Here is a 19,828-nt window from a genome sequence, read left to right on the forward strand (position 1 = left end):
TCGCAAACTAAACAACCTACCTATCTAACTACCTCATATTGAGGGGTAAAACTATTATTTGGCAATACCAGGGATTTGGTTGTCAAAACTTTTGACCATAGTCATAGTGGTTGAACAATACTCAATAATCATTCGAAATCTAAGATTTTTGAAATAATTCGAAAAGCATTTTTGATTAAACTTTATTTAGACATATTTAAAATCATTATTATTAAATTATTGTTTGTTGATAAAATTGCAAAAGACTATATATTTTCGTATTTTGGCGATTAAATGCATATCAAAATTATATCGATACTCGTTTTTGAAATCGAATGATTATTGACATCTCTATATCATTATATATTATCTAGTGAGAATAATTTTATTACAACATTAGAGCTATCTTTAAAATAAAATATACCGATAAATGTAATTTAAGAAGAAAATGATTAAATATCTTATAAATTAACTAAATAAAAGAAAATCCGTTAAGGTAAGTTACATTATTATAGAACGAATAAATTGTGAATATCTTTATCAGCTGTTCATTAACCGGCGTTAATATGAAACATAAACATTTATAAATAAATAAGCGTATTTATAGATATGCGCAATAATAGAATAGAAAATACATATATATTAGTTAAAAGTACCGAAATAAATAAAGTCGTTGCCTACTAACATTATAAAAAAAGATAAATCTACGATAACACTTTTTATTTCGAGTATCTATTTTTATTTACATCAGTAAGTACGTATATCATGAACCACTGGCTTATTCACTTTTTTAAATATTCAATATATCTTGTAATATCCATATAAGTAACCTCATTCTTCAAAGGTTCTCTGTTTATCCAGTGGCTTTGCAAGTACACGATTTTTTCAACTATTTATTATTACTATTTAATCCTGGGTATTCTATATGCGTAGGTAATTATATATATATTATATGTATAATTATTGTATTAATTTTTTTTATGAATCTATTAAGTCACTATTAATATACTTTTTAATTGATATTAAAATTAGTTTATATTCCTACAAAATTTCATGAGATAGGTTTTAATTTTGTTTCTTTTAATAATTGTAATTTATTTATAAAAAAGTGTTTTGACAATAAACATATTAATAATAACACTTAATAACAAAAACATAGACATTGTAACATTCACTGATTTATCTGTGTAATGTACACAACATTCACAAATTTTAACATATATACTTATTTAAAATACTTTGCAATTATATAATATAGGAAATAAGGAAGTAATTACTCATATATATAACTCGGTATGTTAAAATTTTTGCAATTTATCCAAAAAGGGATTGATAAAGTTTAATCTCTAAAATCACAATGTGGCTTGTGAAATATGTGACAGATTAATAATAATTTTTTTTTAATATTATTTTTATTAACATAAGAATTAATAACATTAAGTGCTTAAATATATACAAATATGAATTAAAAATAGTTACTGTATTAATCTTGACCGCGTGGAATGGTGGCAAAAATGCTAGCAGCATTTCCCCGTTGAATCGCAATTCGGATCCTCTGAGCCCTCCTATCACCAGGTATTATTTTGAACATTTTAGACATACAGATACATAATTTCCTGTAAACTCATTTACTATTCTACCAATTCCATTGATATTAGTATCTATATAAAGATAGGACACTATCTGGTTATCCTAGTCGTACTATATGTATAAAAATCCAAGTTTAAATGTAAATAATTTGCATTTTCAGATGGCATTGTTCATGAAACAGGACTTCAATCCTCCCATGTTATCAAGACGATGGATTGCAATAAAATTCAGACCAAATATGGTAAGATTAATGTATTTGATTATTATCTTACTAACATTAAGTCCTTAAATATATACAAATATGAATTAAAAATAATTACTGTATATATCTTGACCCTGACTTGACGATAAGGATATTGCTGTTTGGCAGTAAAATATGTGATGAGTTGGTGGTACCTAACAAAATTGCACAAATCTCTATCAATTGACCACTATAAGGATATTGCTGTTTGGCAGTAAAATATGTGATGAGTTGGTGGTACCTAACAAAATTGCACAAATCTCTATCAATTGACCACTATAAGGATATTGCTGTTTGGCAGTAAAATATGTGATGTGTTGGTGGTACCTAACAAGATAGACTTGCACATGCATCCATCAAATCAGTTAAAATCAAATCATAGTATACTTTATTCAAATAGGCTATTACAAGCACATTTGAATCGTCATTTAACAAAGTATATTAAGTGAAGCTACCACCGGTTCGGAATGTAGATTCTACCGAGAAGAACTGACAAGAAACTCAGTAGTTACTCTTTTTTAAACATTAAAAATACAAGCATTAGCTCCACGCTTTTTTATCATCTATATAATCTTGTATTGAATAATTTGCCTTCTTTAACAAAGTATTTTTCACAAATTTTAAAAATATCCAGGGAATTTTATTATACAAACGGACACCTTGCCCCAAGAAGGATTAATTGACTTTGCGGAGTAGGAAACTTGACGTTATAAGCTTATAATTCTATCAAAGTGATTAATTTTACTGTGAATGTAAATAATATTGTTGTAAATATATTGTTACGCAACAGTGAGTATTTGTACTTCGTTAAAAACATCCCGAAGAGAGTCTCTAGCTTATAAATAGACTAAGTAATGTCATTGTTTTTGTCCAAATAGAACTATTGGTTGGTTTGTGACTAATTTCCACTGCATAAATAAGAATTATATATATTTTCAGCTCTTATACAGCCGGGAGCACATCATATCGATCCTCGAAAGCGGTCTCCTGTTCCGAGAGGACAGCGTAGAAGTGGAACAGGAAGCCCCCGCGGCGGAAGCGCTGTGGGGACGCGCGGGGGGCACAAAGGGGGGCTGGTTCACGCAAGGGGAGCGGAATCTAGCTCTGCTGGCTACTCTGGTACTCGTTGCAGCCGCACCTCCTAGAACGTAAGATTTGCGTTTTGATGTCATTTATATTGTATAAGGTAATTTTAAATATTAACCTTAGGTTAAGCCCCAGAAATACACGTCTCAGGCCCCTTTACCTTTTCCTACCTGAATAATATGTAATTTTTTCTTCCACAATGCAATTTAGTTCATGGGGCATCATCCACCTGCCCTCATCCCATTTCGTTAACAATTCAATTTAAATTCTGAGCCCCCCCCCCCCTCCCTCAAAACCGCAGAATGACATAAGAATGAATAGCATTAAATTATAATGGATATTAGAAAGTTAGCACCACGTCCCGTACTAAAAGTGTATGAAATGAACGAATGAAGCAATTGACCGAACTGTAACTCGTTCCACCGACAGTTTCCAACGCTGCACGCTGCTCAAGCTGGCCGGGTACGCGGCCGTGCCCGTCGCGTTGCGCGCGGCGCACCGCCTGCAGTGTCGCGGGGCGCTCAGGGCGCTGCTGCCGCTCATGCGCGACTACACGGCGCTCGTGCGGCGCGCCACGGCCTGCTGCCGGGAATACGCGACCTTGCACGCCCGACTGTGAGACATTACATTCATTCTTCGTCTATACTTAATCCCACTGCTGGGCTAAGGCCACATCTCTGGGCTAAGGTTTGAATTTTCCATTCGAAAGAAGTATATGGAATTCTTTAACTGATTTGTTTCGGTTCATTATAGTGTTTTCTTGCACTGGTAACGTTCATAAGTAAACGTGGACAGTTCTTATACTATCGAAGCGCCACTAACCATAATGATATCTCCATATTGCTTGTATACAAACGAGCTAATCACTATTAGGGCAATCATGACTATTTTTCGATCCCTTTCCTCCACGTGAGATTTGCCTTGAATCGTTAATACGCCCCCCCCCCTCGTCTTAATATCACAATTAGGAAGAGAATTCATACCATATTTGGGTTTAGGGAATTGCGTATTACTTAAAGCATTAGTAAGTTATTATATATCCATTGGTAAGTGGTCACCACCCATCAAAAAATTGTTGTCTGTTCTTCCAGTACCTCAGTAACAGCAGTGATAGAGTCGATGCGCACAATGTTGGGTCGACAACAGTCTGAGCTGTTGATTTTGATGTCGCGAGCGACATCCTCACTGCTGGGGAACGTGCCGTGGCTGCACGGAGACGTGGCTTGCGAATTCGAAAGTGAAAACCTAATGGTGAGTAAGGGAGAATGATTTTATATCATTTACATTGATAATATTATAAAATATTTAAGATAATTAAGGTTTATTCTTAGTAAATAAATAATTTCTAAATTAGAAATGCGGTTAACTTTATCAAAACATGTGTTTTGTTTTTTTTTACGACTATTGCGCAACTAATTTCGACATTTGTTTCAACAGAAAATCCATCACGCCTTCCTAGTTGTCCAATCGACACTATTGAAGTACATTGCGATGGCACACGTCATCCCATCTGCGCATGCGCAGAAAATATACAAAAACCACAACGAGAGGATCCATTGGATCCATAATATTCTAATTCAACACCTAGTCCAAGAATTTAAGGAGAATTATGAAGCATTAGAACGAATGTACAGATTATTAAAGAATTACGGCGCGAAGGACAGCGATAGTGCACTGAAAAAACCAGGTTCAGCCATAAATGATACGTGGTTGTACTCAGACGTACATACAGGCATAGCTAGGTCATGTCTAGAACTGAAACTGGCCCTCGAGAGGTGTAGCCACCTCGATATGTTCCTGGATTCGTGCGCGATGAATAAACAGGAGATAAGCCTGGACGTCCTAGATAAAGATATAGATGAAATTATAGATAACATCACGAAATGTCTATCTACAGTTCAGAATTCACAAATAAGATTGAAGAAGATGAAGAACAAGCTACGCGTCGACGATGAAGAAGTTAAAATTGAAGATAAAGAATATGAGGAAGCGAATATTTTAAAAATCGAAGACAAGGAACCGGTTATACGTGATGAAGTTTTCTATTTCGTCAAAACGGAGGATGAAAGCGTTCCAGCAACACTCGGTGATATAGTAACGGGTCCAGGTTTAAAAGAAAAGGAGACGTCGAAAGTAGTTTTAAAGGAGTTACAAAGGAAATTGGTGAAAAGAGAAGATATGATGAGAGAAAGAGAGAGGCAGGCGTTAGCGAAGACGATGCCAGAGCTGAAAAACATACCAGAATTCCCAAGACAAATCAAATATGAGGAGTTCTTAGAGCGCAAAGGTTTTATATCGAAGATAAAGAGACGAAGAACAATGAAAAAACTATTTAAGAAATATGAAATAACGAAACGCAACGATAAAAGGAAAAAATTAGGTGATTTCGAATTAAGAATCGATAAATATGAAACAGAAAACGATATTACGAATGATATCTTCAAAACTACAGACGAATTTAAAGTTAAAACTCAACTTTTAACAATATCAAAGACAAAAAAATCATTTTTAGTAACGAAATGGCTTGAAAGTATCACCAAAGACACTAATGGTCTGGAATCGAGCGGTCTCTCCGACGGCCTAAGCGATGTCGAAGCTAGCGCAGAAAACAGACAAGTAATAAATAATAACAGAAACACTATCGACACAAAGAATTACAGATTTACAAGGAAAGATCTAGAACTATCTCCGTCGTCGTCCGAAAGCGACTTCGATCATTTGTACAACGAGAGAATTTCAATACTGAACGACGTCAGACGCTATCGAGCGGTTAGGAAGAAGAATGTACCAGCGAAAAGATTGTCCGTAGACAATGTAGATGAAAGCTTGAAGCCCATAGAGTATAGCTTCGGTACTGGCTTGGCAATGGCTTCCGTGCTACAGATAAATAATAACGCTAAACTACCGAATATGATCCAAGAAGAGGTTTTCATCGGAGATGGAGAAGTGTCCGAAGACAGTGGAAATGATGAAGATGCTTAGTTCAGCAAGTCTTCTATAAAAAACGGAAGTCGATTTACGGTGCTACGCTATTTTGATACGTATTATCTTAAAGTAACGCTGAAGGCAATGGCGCGAATGACTTTTTAAAAGTTCACGGTTCGAGTTGAGATACATATAATTTAAGGCCTATACATACAAGATGCAAGATGTATTGTATCTGTGTATCACTGTAAAATTGTAAGGATCGTTAGTTTATGATATATCTACGTATTCCATGCGATTTAATACTATATATCTGCTATATACTACATAACAAACAGTTCTTCATTAATATATCTTTATTTATAATACAACTACTTATATCCACTTTAATTTTACTTCCAAAGTTATGATAACAATTTCGCCGCCATTTTTAATCACAGATTAAGCAAGATTTCGACCAATGATGTCGCGTCATTTCAATGTCAAACTTGTTTATTTGTCTTTATTGGTCGAAATCGTCTAGACATTTGTAAAATTTTAAACTGAGCTTTAAATTTAAATAAACTGTTTATAAGTTTAAAATAAACTGATACACCTTTAATATAGTTAATTTTGATTAATATGTGATTGTTTAAGTGTGTTTTAATAGATCTGATGGCCTCTGTATCTGCTTTAACCAGTTGAGCTGCGTTGCAAAACTATCGATAGTTGACCTCGAAAACTATTCAGGATATCGATAGTACTATCGATAGTATCGTTTTGAACAATACAATCGATATTATCGATAGCTCCCTGTGAGCAAAACTATTGATTATAGCAATATTATCGATAGTTTCGCTAGCTCTCTGTAAGTAATACTATTGGTAGCAGCGATACTATTGATAGTATCGATAGTATCGATAGTTTTGGTTAATAGTTATGGTTTTTGCAATACTATCGACAGTATAGCTCATGGGTAGCTATCGATAGTATTGACACGTGACAATACTATCGATAGACAATCGATACTATCGCTAACACCTGAACTATAGATAGAGTCTATCGATAGTGGACTATCGATATACAACACTACAGTAGAGTACTTGGATCCGATCTGAGCTACAATTGATCGGGGTCTACAATTGTGGTTTTAATTAAATAAATGTACATTATTCTTGGTTATTTAATAAGCTCAATTTTAACAGTGCTTTAAGTGATCTGGGCTGTGTTATTAGACGCCATAAAACCTTGTCGCAAATCGTGGTAAACAAGAAAATGTCCTGTGTATATGAAATGTCGGCAATAATTAGTATTCGTTTATTTATGCTTCGATTTGAATAAACTTTTATATTAATAGGTATTTCAATGATATAATGTTTCAGTATTTGTTTCATTATTGATAATAATTATTTAATAAATAATGTAATTAATAAAATTGAATTTGATTGAGTGGTTTGTTTTATTACCAAGGTAGTTTTAATTTTAGTTTGTTTCTATAATACTTTATAAATGGGAAAGTAACTCTACCTGGAGGTATGTTACGCTTTTAAGGGTAAACAATCTTGAACCCAAAGAAAGGACATATCTAATTTTTATATCAAATATCTACGAATGCCTCCGTAAAACGCGGTCTAGTTTTATTCTGGTGCATTCAGCGAATTTTTTAATTTATTAGTCATGTCCTTATTTGTTCAATATTTTCAATTAATCTTCACCTTAAATGAGGTTGTCCTTCAAGGCAGTTATACTTCTTCAGGCGCGTTTTTTCTCATTTAAAAAAAAAAAGAGTATTTTTATGATGCGTTTGCTAAGCCGCCACTTAAGTTTCAAGTCGAACGATATAGACAACTTACTATATTTCAAAATATTTATTTTATTACAAATTCAAATTCTAAATGTTAGAGTAAACAAAAATAAATTACAATTATCTACTAGGTAGGTAGGTAACTTGGTGGTAGGGCTTTGTGCAAGCCCGTCTGGGTAGGTACCACCCACTCATCAGATATTCTTACGCCAAATAACAGTACACTGTATTGTTGTGTTCCGGTTAGAAGGGTGAGTGAGCCAGTGTAATCACAGGCACAAGGGACATAACATCTTAGTTCCCAAGGTTGGTGGCGCATAGATGATGTAAGGAATGGTTAATATTTCTTACAGCGCCTTTGTCTATGGGCGGTGGTGACCACTTACCATCAGGTGGCCCATATGCTCGTCCGCCAACCAAGGCCATAAAAAAATCTTAATGATTAATAATTATTATTTTATTTTGCTACATGGTATGTGTGTAAGGGCCATATATAAATTAAACAAAATATATTGTATTTTAAATATCGCTAATATTTCATTTTCCCGCGCTTCGCGACGTATGTCACTCGAGATGACAGATGCCATAATAAATACATAGATAATATATATTCATAAAAAATGTTAATCGAATACTAATTAAGATGTTATTATAGATCTGTGTAAACTATATTTTTTTTTGTTTCGTGTAAAAAAAAACGTGTTCTTGCCCTGATACAATACTTATGCATATGATTTAATGAAGATATTTTTAAATATTTATTTTGTTATTTTATCCGATTTAATCATAGATGGCTAAGAGAATGCTCTCATTACAAGTCCAAGACCACTCCTTTCCCGCCTAAATAACTACTATTAAGATAAATGTATAACACATACATTCAAGGAAATCTAACAATAATCTTATAATGTACCTAAAACAACTTTATCTCAAAGAAGCTATCTATTATAGGCTTAGTCATTCAAAGCATACAAATAAATATATAATTAGGGAATAGGGACGTCATCGGAAACAAACTTTCATAATATCGATATTTTTCTATTAAATTTTTATAATATAGTTTTTATGTCAACTGTGACGTGTATCATTAAAAATTCAAATTCACTGTAATCGTTTAGTTTACCAAGTAATGTAAAACATTAAAAACAATAAAATTGTATTCCGTATGCTGGCGTATCTATTTATTACTTCAAATAACGAAGGCATTATGAATTTAGTTGAACCCAAACGTGACCTCTAATATTCACTTAACAATCAATGAAATTCTCGGAGCATCGATCTGAATCAACAGCAGTTATCAACTTATCACTCTTGACAAGAGGTAGTCTTAATATTACCTCGTATTAAAGTTGTTATAAGTGTTTTAAATACATATCAACCATATAAGCTATCAACTTATCAGTCTTGGGTTACTCTTAACAACAGGTAGTCTTAATATAACCTCGTTTTAAAGTTGTTATAAGTGATTTGAATACATGTTCACCATATATTGGAAGATTATTAATTATTGGTTTTTGTACAAGGAACAAACACAAACTTCCTGTTACTCGACTGCATAGAGTCAGTAACTCTCGTCTCTCGTGGGGCAATGTATACGATTCTACAAGATACTAGAAAGCATTCAAAACGCCTCTGTTGCCATTTTTTTTTAAGAATATGTGTGTGAAATATTGTTTTACAAATTACAATTAGTGATTTCATGGTTGATTAGTTGATAGCGTATCTTGGGAATGAAACGATCGCCTCCTGGCTATTTTGGTGCTGAATATTCGTAAATAATCACAAATACACAAAAAAGACCCGCTGAGTTTCTTTCACCGGTTCTTCTCAGGTCAGATTTTTTTTTTCCGAACGGGTATTAGTGTTTAATTTGACAATCAATAAGTAAGTAATGCTTCTATATTGAATAAATAAATTTGATTTGTTTCTTAACCGATTTTAGTCACAGTAACCATTCTCAATCGCAGGATCAATTATTAAAAATCCCGTATTATAATCCCATAGTCCATATTATCACTCTGAATTTTATTTTATAGAAATTGTTCAGAATTCCGAAATTTCATACTTTTGCGGTAACATATTCATTGAATTTTGATTGTCCCAGAGTATATTTGGATTCTTCATTTGCTGTATAAATTAGCGTCTATATATATTAGAATCTAGACTGACGTGTCCATTAGTTAACCTATAATGAGTATTGAACGGTTAAACGATATCCAATTAGTTGATTTATTATTAATTTATATTATGATTTGCTGATAAGCAGTCGTCTTTCTGATCGCGTTCAAGATGCGCGTTTATTGCATGTAAGTGAAAATGTTATTTATTGATGGAATATTTCTTTGATATTTAATTTAATAATTAATATAATTATATAGCCATTTTATTTTCGATGACATAATTTGAATATTGCTTTGTTTTATTTCAAGGTTATATTGATTGTGGATGAATGACTTTTACAGTTTTTTTTTTTTCTTTTTCGAAGATTTATTTTTTGCAGCCAAAAGTGTTATTTAAAATTATAAAATAAAATAACTTATAATGTTACTTTAAAGCATCAAATATATACGAATTTTAATTAATAATAAAATATCGTATCGTAGCAAACTATTTTATTAACTCAAAGTTAAAAAAGATACATATGTCCTTTATTCCTGCAATATTTGTAATTCAATTGAATATTTACGATTGCAACATAATGTATATCTGTAAATTCTTACTATTAAGAAAATAAGGCTTAAAAAAAAAATTACAAAGCATTAAAAAATTCCTCAACTATTTTTTTATTTGTATACCGACGAACGGCTTGAAAATGTTCGTCCAAGGCGCATAAGTACGTAACCTATTTTAAATAATTATATAAGATTAGTTGTCAATCGCAGCTTCTGTCACGTTTTAGGGTTTGTCGTCAGGTGTGTGTCTAATTCATCAAATTTCGTTCTGTAATTAGGCCGTGAAAGAGCAACAGACAGACAGACTTATTTTCGTATTTAACATAGATTAAAAAATGAACCTTTTATAGAATACATAAAACCATAGACTTTTGAATCATAAGTTATTTTCTCTATAAATACAATAATATCTTTAAAACATTACATTATTTTAAAATAATTATATTTAAAGATATAATATGGTATTACTCAATATTATTATTTAATTATACTTAATAGTCATTGAATCATAATTAATGATAAATTAATTGTAATGAACAATACTTAGTAAGTTAATGTATAAAACGGTTACAAAATTAACTTAATTTACAGATCAATTAAAAACATTAAATGTCTTAAGAATAACATAAATACAGTCATAAGCAGATTTGATACCTAGACTGCTCTAGTCCTATAGCATAGGTACGACGCCTACTCCCGGCAAATCACGAAAAATTTACGATCTTTAGGGAAATCCGCCCCGACTTATGAAAGTTTTTGCTTTAAAAATGCAAGGAATATATTTCTCATAATCATAAATAATCAAACATAATCCTTCAGACACAAGACATTACTTATCGGAAATTATTTATATATATAGGTATTTAATACTTTGTAATCAGGAGCAGATTTAATATGCCCTAGGCCTGTAGCAGATGCTACCCTAGCCTGTAAATGTGTTTTTTTTTTAGATTTGCTTTGAACTCTGTCAAGTTTTTAAACATTGACTTATTCGTAAGTTTTGCCGCCCTAGGCCCGAATATAGTCGGCCTATAAGAACTTATAATGTCGTTTGTAAAAATCCATACACTTTAATATATATAAGTACATAGTTTGATTCGAAATTGTTTTATTTTTTAAATATTTTTTTTTTGTTTCAGTCTAATTTTTTTATTCCTAATATTCGAGGCAACGGTTCAACTGCCTCAAAATGGCGGCCCAACGAAAGAAACAGTGTCAGTCACAACGGAGAGACTTAACGGTAATATATGTTTATAAAGGAGTCTACACACCAGACCTGTCATCCGTCGAAACTGGCTAGGCTTTTTACCTAGTATTATAGATGGCGGTCGGCGATTTGTGGCGAAATGGTTTTTTTTAATGATACAAGTAGGCGGACGGACAATTAGGTTATCTGACGGTAAGTGGTCAACATCGCCTATAGAGATTAGCGCTGTAAGAAATATCAATCATTCCTTACATCGCCCATGCGCCACTAACCTTGGGACCAAAGACATTATGTCCCTTGTGCCTGTACTTACACTGGCTCACTCACCCTTCAAACCTGAACACAATAATATTACATATTGCTGCTTCAGGGTAGAATATATAATGAGCGGGTGGAACATACAAATACTTGCACTAAGTGTGTCCGCGATTTATATCCCTCGTCTGGACCGGTTATCAAATCTATAGGATTTTTGGGTGTTTACCGCGTTCAGTGTGAACACTCCTTAAACGAACGGTGTAGTCACAGTTATAGATGACACCGATAAAAAATTTAAAACGCGAAGGCCATTTTTGTTAGTAACGCTTAAATTTGATAATTGTTGAATTCTTAAATTTATTAAAAAAAAATAGAACTATTCCTAGCTGATCTGATTTAAATACGGGTTGGTTGTCACGTGTTGGGCGTAAATAGTGACTCATGAATGAACCCCTTCCTTGGAAGTTAAGCTTGCTTCATTATTAATAAAATCAAATTCGGTTTAGACGTTTGTTATGAGCAACAGACAGACAGCGTTACTTTGTATTTTCTGTCTGCTAGAAACGCGATAAACTCAAAAACTACCGAACCTAAGTCTATGATTTATTCAAGCTGTGAATTGGCTAAAATACCGGAGAGGAGTTAATGTTACGTCATAACCGTTTTATGTAGACCCTTATTAGCATGAACGAGGCTGGGAGGAGTAGCTCTTTATACCGTAACTTAATTTTTTTTTTTCAGCAACGACGCAAGCTCCTGTCAACTGTCAAACGGTTAGTAATGTTAGCGGCATTTGCGTTATAAGAGCAAATTGCAACTACGGCCCCGGTGCGATAGACTTCACGCTGTATGCCCCCCACTGGTATCAAAGGTAATAACTATTATATTATTAATAGCTGAATCTGCATCATTAAACAAGATCGTTAATGTTAATTGTCGTATCTTAGTATTTTAATATTTGAAGGTTATGATAGCGACAAATTGATATAGAATCAAGTATCAATGAAAGATTTAAGTAGGAAAAAATATAAACAAACCTTAGATTTATGTATTTCATACGATTTGCTAATAACTCAGCTATACTTTATTTATAATACATCACTGTTGTACTTAACTTCTTATTTCCACTTTAATTTTACTTCCCGAATTCTGAAAACGGCATATTTTCGCAAATCCATAGTGAATATCATAGATTAAGCGAGCTCTCGAAGAATGATGTCGCGTCAATTTGCTGTCAAATGTTGTTTATTGGCTTTTTTCCTGTTATGGTTGGAACAGAATATAGTTCTACCATTAAAATCAACTTTTTATAACGGCTGGGTCATTAAAATTATAAAGAACTAGCTAAACTGGTTTACTCGCGCAATTTTTCTCTAAGCATAGTGTTTTGTCAATGGTTAATATTTCTTACAGTGTACAATATCTGTGGCCGCTGACCAATTGTCATTTAAACTAACTTCATAGATATGAGTATATTTTTCATATATTTTAAGTCAAAATCATAATATCATTTCGAGTAGGCTTATAAAAGCACTTTTGAATTGAAAGCTACCATCAGTTCGGAATATAGAACAAACACACACAAACCGTCACCCCCATACCCCTTCAAGGAGTGAATTAAAAAAAGCCTATATCCTTTTCCTGAACTCAAATTATATCCATAGCAAAATTCATCTAAATCGGTTCAGACGTTTAAGCGGGAAGAGGTAACAGACAGAGTTACTTTCGCATGTATAATATTTGTATGCATTTAAATAGTTCTGTACGTGCGTATGTAATTGTAATGCTAAACAATTCGAACGATTTCGATGTGTTTTATGAGTGAGTGAGGGTCTTCCTACTTGGCTAATAAAAAGCAAGCTGGGTACGGGCCTCGAGGCTTGCCTCCTTGCCCGGGCATGTCCTCAACGGTAGCCGGAGCTACCGTGTCATGCACTTTTGACCCGGAGGGTCAGGGTCCTACGGACCCAGTGGTATGTCCTGTTTTTATTTGGCTTGTAAAATTCAGGTGGGTGTCTCATCCGTGGGTGTGTCTGGTCCGATGGTTGTCGTCGTCTTACTCGTCGCTATCTTCGATGCCTGCGATGGTGCAGATATCATACGATAGTAGGAGCTCCTGAGGCTGAGGACGCCCCTATGGTAGTCGAGCATGCAATGGTGCTATGCCGTGGAGGTGCCCGCACGCACTGTTGTCCGCCCTAGCGAACATCACCATGTGATTTTATGTGTATTCGATTGGGGTGGTTTAGATTTTATTCGGTAGTTAGCGCTGCGATCGGGATGTGATACATGTAGTAAGCACCACTGACTGCTTACCCGGGTTAAGGGTTTAGGAATCACGTTTCGTCTATTAATCCAGTGGGTTCTCTTAACCTAGTTCTCCAGGTATGTAGTTCAAGAGTCTAGACTCTAGACTTTATTAGACTTACTATTTAAAAATGTAGCGACATTATTCAACGACTTGAACATGAAGCATGCCAAAAATATTCAAAAACTACTGAACGGATTGTGAGACAATACTAGTTTTAGGACCAACATGTAGTTGATTAACAACGCTCTTCATAGCGCGATCTAAAGTCGTGCAGCGCCATCTGTGATCCATATTCGCTATTAAAGCCTTCTGATTTTGGGAAAGGAAGTTTCTATTTGGGCGGTGTTTTCAATTTGGAAACTAAAATGAGTTATTTCGATTTGAATGATTTTATTACTAAGAAATAAAAATATAGTTTTAGTATATATATACTTATAGTATTGTTAATACCTTAATACTAGTCCATTTTTAAGTTTTCATTTCTAGAATTGTGTTTAAACGAAAATTAATTATTTCTTGTGTGTATCGACAGCACATTATTACTCGAATGATTTATTCCCGCTCTTTTTAAAACAAAAACAAAATTTCGATTTTGGTATTAATGTAGAGGACATGCCTAACAAATGACTTTATATTCTGTGCCTATTTTGTTGAAACTATGAGTTGAAAAATCGTTTTTTTTTTTTTTTGGATAATTTTATTATTAATAGGATTAAATAAAATACACATACGAATATACAGGTTTTATTTCTTTTATAAAAAAATACAAAGTCAGTCACAGTACACTTAAAATATGACACATGTGTACTGAAACAAACAAAAATGAATATTTCATTTAAACCTATAATATTTAGTTACATTAAGTGTCTTTATTATTTTGTTGCTTGTTAAACTTGCACTTGACAATTTTTTTAACTCGTTAATTTCATAAAGGTTGTCCTGCCTTAGATCCTGTGCATGTATTCTTGTGTTTGTAATATTCTTAGCATCGATGACACCACCAGTTTTGTGCTAATGCCGACATTGTTATTCTTTTCTTGCAATTTGTACATTTCCAATCCGGTTCATTCTGGTGTTGTTCATTGAAGTGATTCTTTAGTTCATTGACTAAATTTTGTCCTGTAAATTTAGCCGAGCAAGGTTCACACTCGACTATCAAAGATGGAGTTGAATCAAGAATTTGTCCGAGTACTGTTGTGTACATCGGTGACACCATTTCCTCGAGTTGGAGATCAATGTTTTTAAATTCAGCGCTTACATCATTATGTGTATTCACATATAGATATCTTATGTAAGAATATTTATTTGTATATCTCTTATAAATAACTCTGGGTAGAACCGATTGAGGGAGCAGTTTTAAATCTTTTTTTATAAATTCATATATATCACTAGATTCGGGTGACTTGGATGAGATTTTATTGATTAATTCTATGTATACAGATGTATCGATCTTACTTGTATTACGTTGGTAATTACTAACTTGAATGTTCTGATCCAAAACTAATGACGGATTCAATCTTGACGTTATGCATTTGTTGACGAGAACATGTTTAAGTTCATGTTTAGTTTCACGTTTGTAAACATATGAGTTTGTGACATTTAATAGGCATATATGAACTCCCCACCAGTTAAGTATAGCCTCTAGAGGTAACGTTTTAAGCTGTATCTGAGTCGGTAAAGAGTATGTAGCATTGAAAACTGTATTATTTAGGTTCATATTAGGCTGTCGGAAGAATAATTGATTGAGCTGGTTTCTCGACGCATGGATTTCAAGAACAACTGTTCTATCTGAAGTATCTTTGTTTGATTCTTTGGTCAGTTCAATTTTACTATCTACGAGTTTTTGAACTGTTTCCTTCGCCAAAATTCGTGCAGAATGGAGCATGATCTTTAAATAGTTTTTTAAATTAATGTATTTAGTTTCAAATATCCTTTCCATTTCAGCTTCTTTATTTTTATCTTTTAAACTACTGATGACTCTATCGAATTCGTCCCATTGCGGCCAGTCCTTAAGATATTTTTTCATGATCGTTAGATATATATCTCCTTCCAGATCGTGCAGTTCTGATAAATTAACATTAAATTCCTTATTAAGTATATCAACGATCTGTGTGTTTGTCAACACAGTGCACTGTTTACTGTTGTTGGTTATTAATCTCTTGAAGAGTTGAATTATCGGTTTGTCTGTAATGAGAGAAATGAAATTATTAAACATAGAAGTATTCATTATGACGACAACTTGTCTCAAAAACTTGCAAAAAATGGAATCAAAAATATATATACGAGGACAACAACCTACAAACTACTGGTATTAGCTGAAACACTTAAGACATATTCAATGTTTTCCATATTATAATGTTATTTTTATATTTAATATGTTATGTCTCGTATTTATTATATCAGGTGAGTGTTGTTCGGTCAATTTATGTATTACTAGATGTTGTCTGCGGCTTCACTTGCATTTTAGGGATAAGTCGGTATACTTTTTATGCATGTAGGGCATTTCTTTGAGGTTCAAACATCCTTCATGCCAAATTTCATCAAACTTGGTTCAGTAGTTTGGCCTTGATAGAGCAACAGACAGATAGTTACTTTCGCATTTATAATATTACTATAGATAGTGCCAACATATCTAATAATAAATTAATAATAATTAAACGGAAAAATAGTCCTAGTTGGGTTTCGGACTGAAAATATACTTTTATGACATAATAATGTCGATCTAATGACAATATATATAGATAAGAGAACCCAGACGAAACAAACACATTATTTCATCATTAAAAACAAAAAGTCGCCAACTTAACAGTATCAAATTTATGATTTTAAGGCTGTTCAGAAATTAGCCATCTACTGTTCGAAATTCGAATAATTTTTGGCGAATGTCCAGCTGGTAATGTCGATTTTGAATTATCTCTATCTGCAGTATGATTATATTAAAAAAAAAAAACTTTTGTTTATAAAATTACCAGAATTTGAATTTTCCTCGTCGTCGTCATCTGAATTTATTGCTACAACGTCGTTTAGCGAGTCTTCGATATCCATTTTTTTTTAAACTTTTGGAAGTCGTGTTGAATATTTAATTTTTAAAACAATATTAACATAACAAAAAAAAAAAGTAAATGATGTCGATATAGTTGCTAATCTTACGTAATTAATAACAAAAATCGATAATGTTTACTACATTTTAATTCATAAATTTTAATAACATTTTTATGCACACAGCAAGAAATCTTTCATTTGAATTTTATTAAATCATTGTCAAATGTCAATTGTCAAAATATCAACTAGTGATGTTGTTTGTGAAACTGTAAACCGAATATTTCCGATTTATTTTCTAAAGTTGTTTGATAAACATAGTCGTTTCGAAATTAGTAATATTATATGAACTTGACATTTATCACAAGTCAATTTAATCTAGTCTTTTTATTGACATAGTTTCAGTGAACTTTATTGAATAATTTATTTGTTAAAAGTAGTTACTACTATAAACATGCTTAACTGTAATTACGGGCTATTGTATAAAATAAAATGTAACATTTAAATGTATATTAAATCATTGCTTTTTTATAGCACGCATTCCTTTAAATATCAAATTGACGGTTAATATTGCATTATTATAATTTCTTCGCACGTGACATAGGCGAAATAATCCGTGTCCCCTAGTCACAAATAAAAGCTACAAATAAAAAAAAATTGAATTGTTGAATCTATGGTCTTGTACATATTGTCATATTTTTTTCAAAATTAAAGATAGTATTTAATTTAACATCGGTGCCATTGTAATTATTGCAAACTTGGAGGTAATTTTGAAACATACAGCTCAATTATTATTGTTTATTATGAATTAGGTTACAAATTCATCAATAACATACATTGATGCAATGTTTTTTTTTTTTAGAAAATTTTAGAAAAGATTGGATTTTTTTTTTTTCGTTTGGTGTCATCAATAAAAACAATCAGAAATAAGAATAAATAAAGAGACAAAATGTGTTAATTCATGTATATTTTCATGTAATTTACAGTAATTAAATTTAATTTCGACCAATGAGCTTATTAGTAATATAAAATGGATAGATTCATACCAATGTCACAAGGGACTCATTAAAACAAATGAGCTTATAATTATGAAGAAAGTAGTGTAACTAATTCTTAATTTTTTCAGGTCGTGCAAAGTGGACGAAGCCTGCTGCCCTTTTAAATATCTCATCGTGGAATCACAAGCAAATGAAGCTGTAAATAATTTCGAATTTGATGAGGACGATTAATTAAGTATTTTAATAAAAGATTATTTTATTTTGTATTTTTTATTTTTATTGTTGTGTTGTCCCCATTCCTTCAACGTTAACTATTTAGGATTTATTTTACACATATTCATTACATACGACCGTCGATGTCCAAAGACCGAGCGCCAGAAACGTATTTATTGAAAAAAAAAAAATAAGCATTGTAATGTTGGATTTTTGTCTAATTTTCTGCTAGTTTAAGAGTGTATTACTTTTTTTATTGTTTTTCAATAGTGCTGTAAATACCTGTAGTGGTGTGTCACACTGCATCGGTCCGTGTACTTTTGATAGCATTGTTTTTGTAAATGTGCCGGTGGTGTTTCAAATAAGTAAGTAATGATTTTTATAACCCCGAAGTAATAGTCTCATTTTGAAGATCTTCAGCCGTAGACGTGCAGAAAAAGAGGATACTCGATTGCAATTTACTAAATTGTTACGATTTACAAAGAATTAATTTTAGAGAACGCAAAAAAAATACTGGCCTGGTAGACAGTAGAGCAATGGCTGTATAAGAAAAAAAATGAAAAACGTAACCAATTTAAAGAATATTGTTTTCTAAAAAATCCAATTCTGACTATTTGATATTACAGATTTCCTTTAAGAGAGGTTTCATAATTTTCGCGCCAAATGTAGATGAGTGACTTGCAGACAAAGAAATAAAATCAATCAAAACAAAACCTATTCCAAAAAAAACATTTTACATAAACAAGAAGTTTCGCGGGCGACCCACTAGCATTTGTGATTGCGTTTGAACTTGCATAATTATAATATAAAAAAAAACAAATATCTATTCTCCATTCATCTATTTAACGATTTATTAAATAAATGTAAATTTGTTTTTAAATAAACCGCATAATTTAGACCTTTTAAAATTTTAACACTATTTAAAAAAAAAAAAAAACTTACAGCCAATGTTAGTTACCTTGGCTTTGAAATGTTATTAATAAATAAGTATGCAATATTAAATAGAGCAAAGTGTAGTTGAAAGTTTATTGCGACCGTAACGAAATAAAAAAATAAAAAAATTTGGTATCAAACGTACATTTACAAAGTATTTATATTGAGGACTATTTTCTATAAATTATATTCTTGTGTTGCGTTTGACAAGACTATTCGTCAAAGTTACATAGGCTGCAGTCCGGGCAGCGCCGTGTAGGTTTCCTGCCTCTTCGTTTCATGTCTGACAGTTTGTAGTCTGCTCTTGTTCTTGACCTTGAGCGAGATCTAGAAGATAAGCATTAAAATTGTTGTTCATAAATCACACACACACATCGATTGCTTATGACAACCACAGATGAAGTAAAGACAGATAAACAAAAATCGTAATTTGGCGCGAAATCAACAGCTGAGATATTAGATCATCTGTGGTAATGACTATGGATACGTTACAAAATAATTTTATAAGTTGTATCAATCGGGAATTGTTTGTAGTTCATGATATAATTTACTTTTTACTTTGGTAACCGCATTAGTATTGATAAGTACGGTTA

At 32.4% G+C, this 19,828-nt stretch overlaps 4 protein-coding genes across 5 annotated transcripts in view; 3 read left to right on the forward strand and 1 right to left on the reverse strand.

The window, feature by feature from the left end:
• Positions 1 to 19,495, forward strand: part of LOC125074637 (serine hydrolase-like protein 2) — a 28,635-nt gene extending 9,140 nt beyond the window's left edge. Inside the window, exons 9-10 of the mRNA XM_047686014.1 lie at positions 13,439 to 13,447; positions 19,485 to 19,495. The gene's annotated coding sequence lies outside the window, so the exon portion shown is untranslated. The remainder of the gene's footprint in view (positions 1 to 13,438; positions 13,448 to 19,484) is intronic.
• Positions 424 to 6,028, forward strand: LOC125074588. 2 transcript variants are annotated; one of them, XM_047685937.1, is made up of 6 exons: positions 424 to 475; positions 1,730 to 1,810; positions 2,750 to 2,958; positions 3,326 to 3,511; positions 3,988 to 4,147; positions 4,334 to 6,028. In XM_047685937.1, the coding sequence occupies exons 2-6, from the start codon at positions 1,730 to 1,732 to the stop codon at positions 5,876 to 5,878; spliced, it is 2,181 nt and encodes a 726-aa protein (XP_047541893.1). In that variant the 5' UTR covers positions 424 to 475; the 3' UTR covers positions 5,879 to 6,028. The 2 variants fall into 2 exon arrangements, with proteins under 2 accessions (XP_047541893.1, XP_047541895.1); XM_047685939.1 differs by lacking the exon at positions 424 to 475 and adding an exon at positions 878 to 912.
• LOC125074659 lies at positions 9,822 to 18,355 on the forward strand. The gene is made up of 4 exons (XM_047686038.1): positions 9,822 to 9,910; positions 11,416 to 11,516; positions 12,483 to 12,612; positions 18,218 to 18,355. Exons 1-4 carry the CDS (start codon positions 9,894 to 9,896, stop codon positions 18,318 to 18,320), a joined length of 351 nt encoding a protein of 116 aa, XP_047541994.1. The 5' UTR covers positions 9,822 to 9,893; the 3' UTR covers positions 18,321 to 18,355.
• On the reverse strand, positions 14,783 to 17,284 carry LOC125074622. Its single transcript, XM_047685990.1, has 2 exons — positions 17,022 to 17,284; positions 14,783 to 16,236 (listed from the first exon to the last, which is right to left on the reverse strand). Exons 1-2 carry the CDS (start codon positions 17,095 to 17,097, stop codon positions 15,035 to 15,037), a joined length of 1,278 nt encoding a protein of 425 aa, XP_047541946.1. The 5' UTR covers positions 17,098 to 17,284; the 3' UTR covers positions 14,783 to 15,034.
• Positions 19,496 to 19,828: the final 333 nt, after the last annotated feature.

The sequence above is a fragment of the Vanessa atalanta genome, chromosome 28 (genome assembly GCF_905147765.1).
Source record: "Vanessa atalanta chromosome 28, ilVanAtal1.2, whole genome shotgun sequence".
Classification (NCBI taxonomy): Eukaryota; Metazoa; Arthropoda; class Insecta; order Lepidoptera; family Nymphalidae; genus Vanessa; species Vanessa atalanta.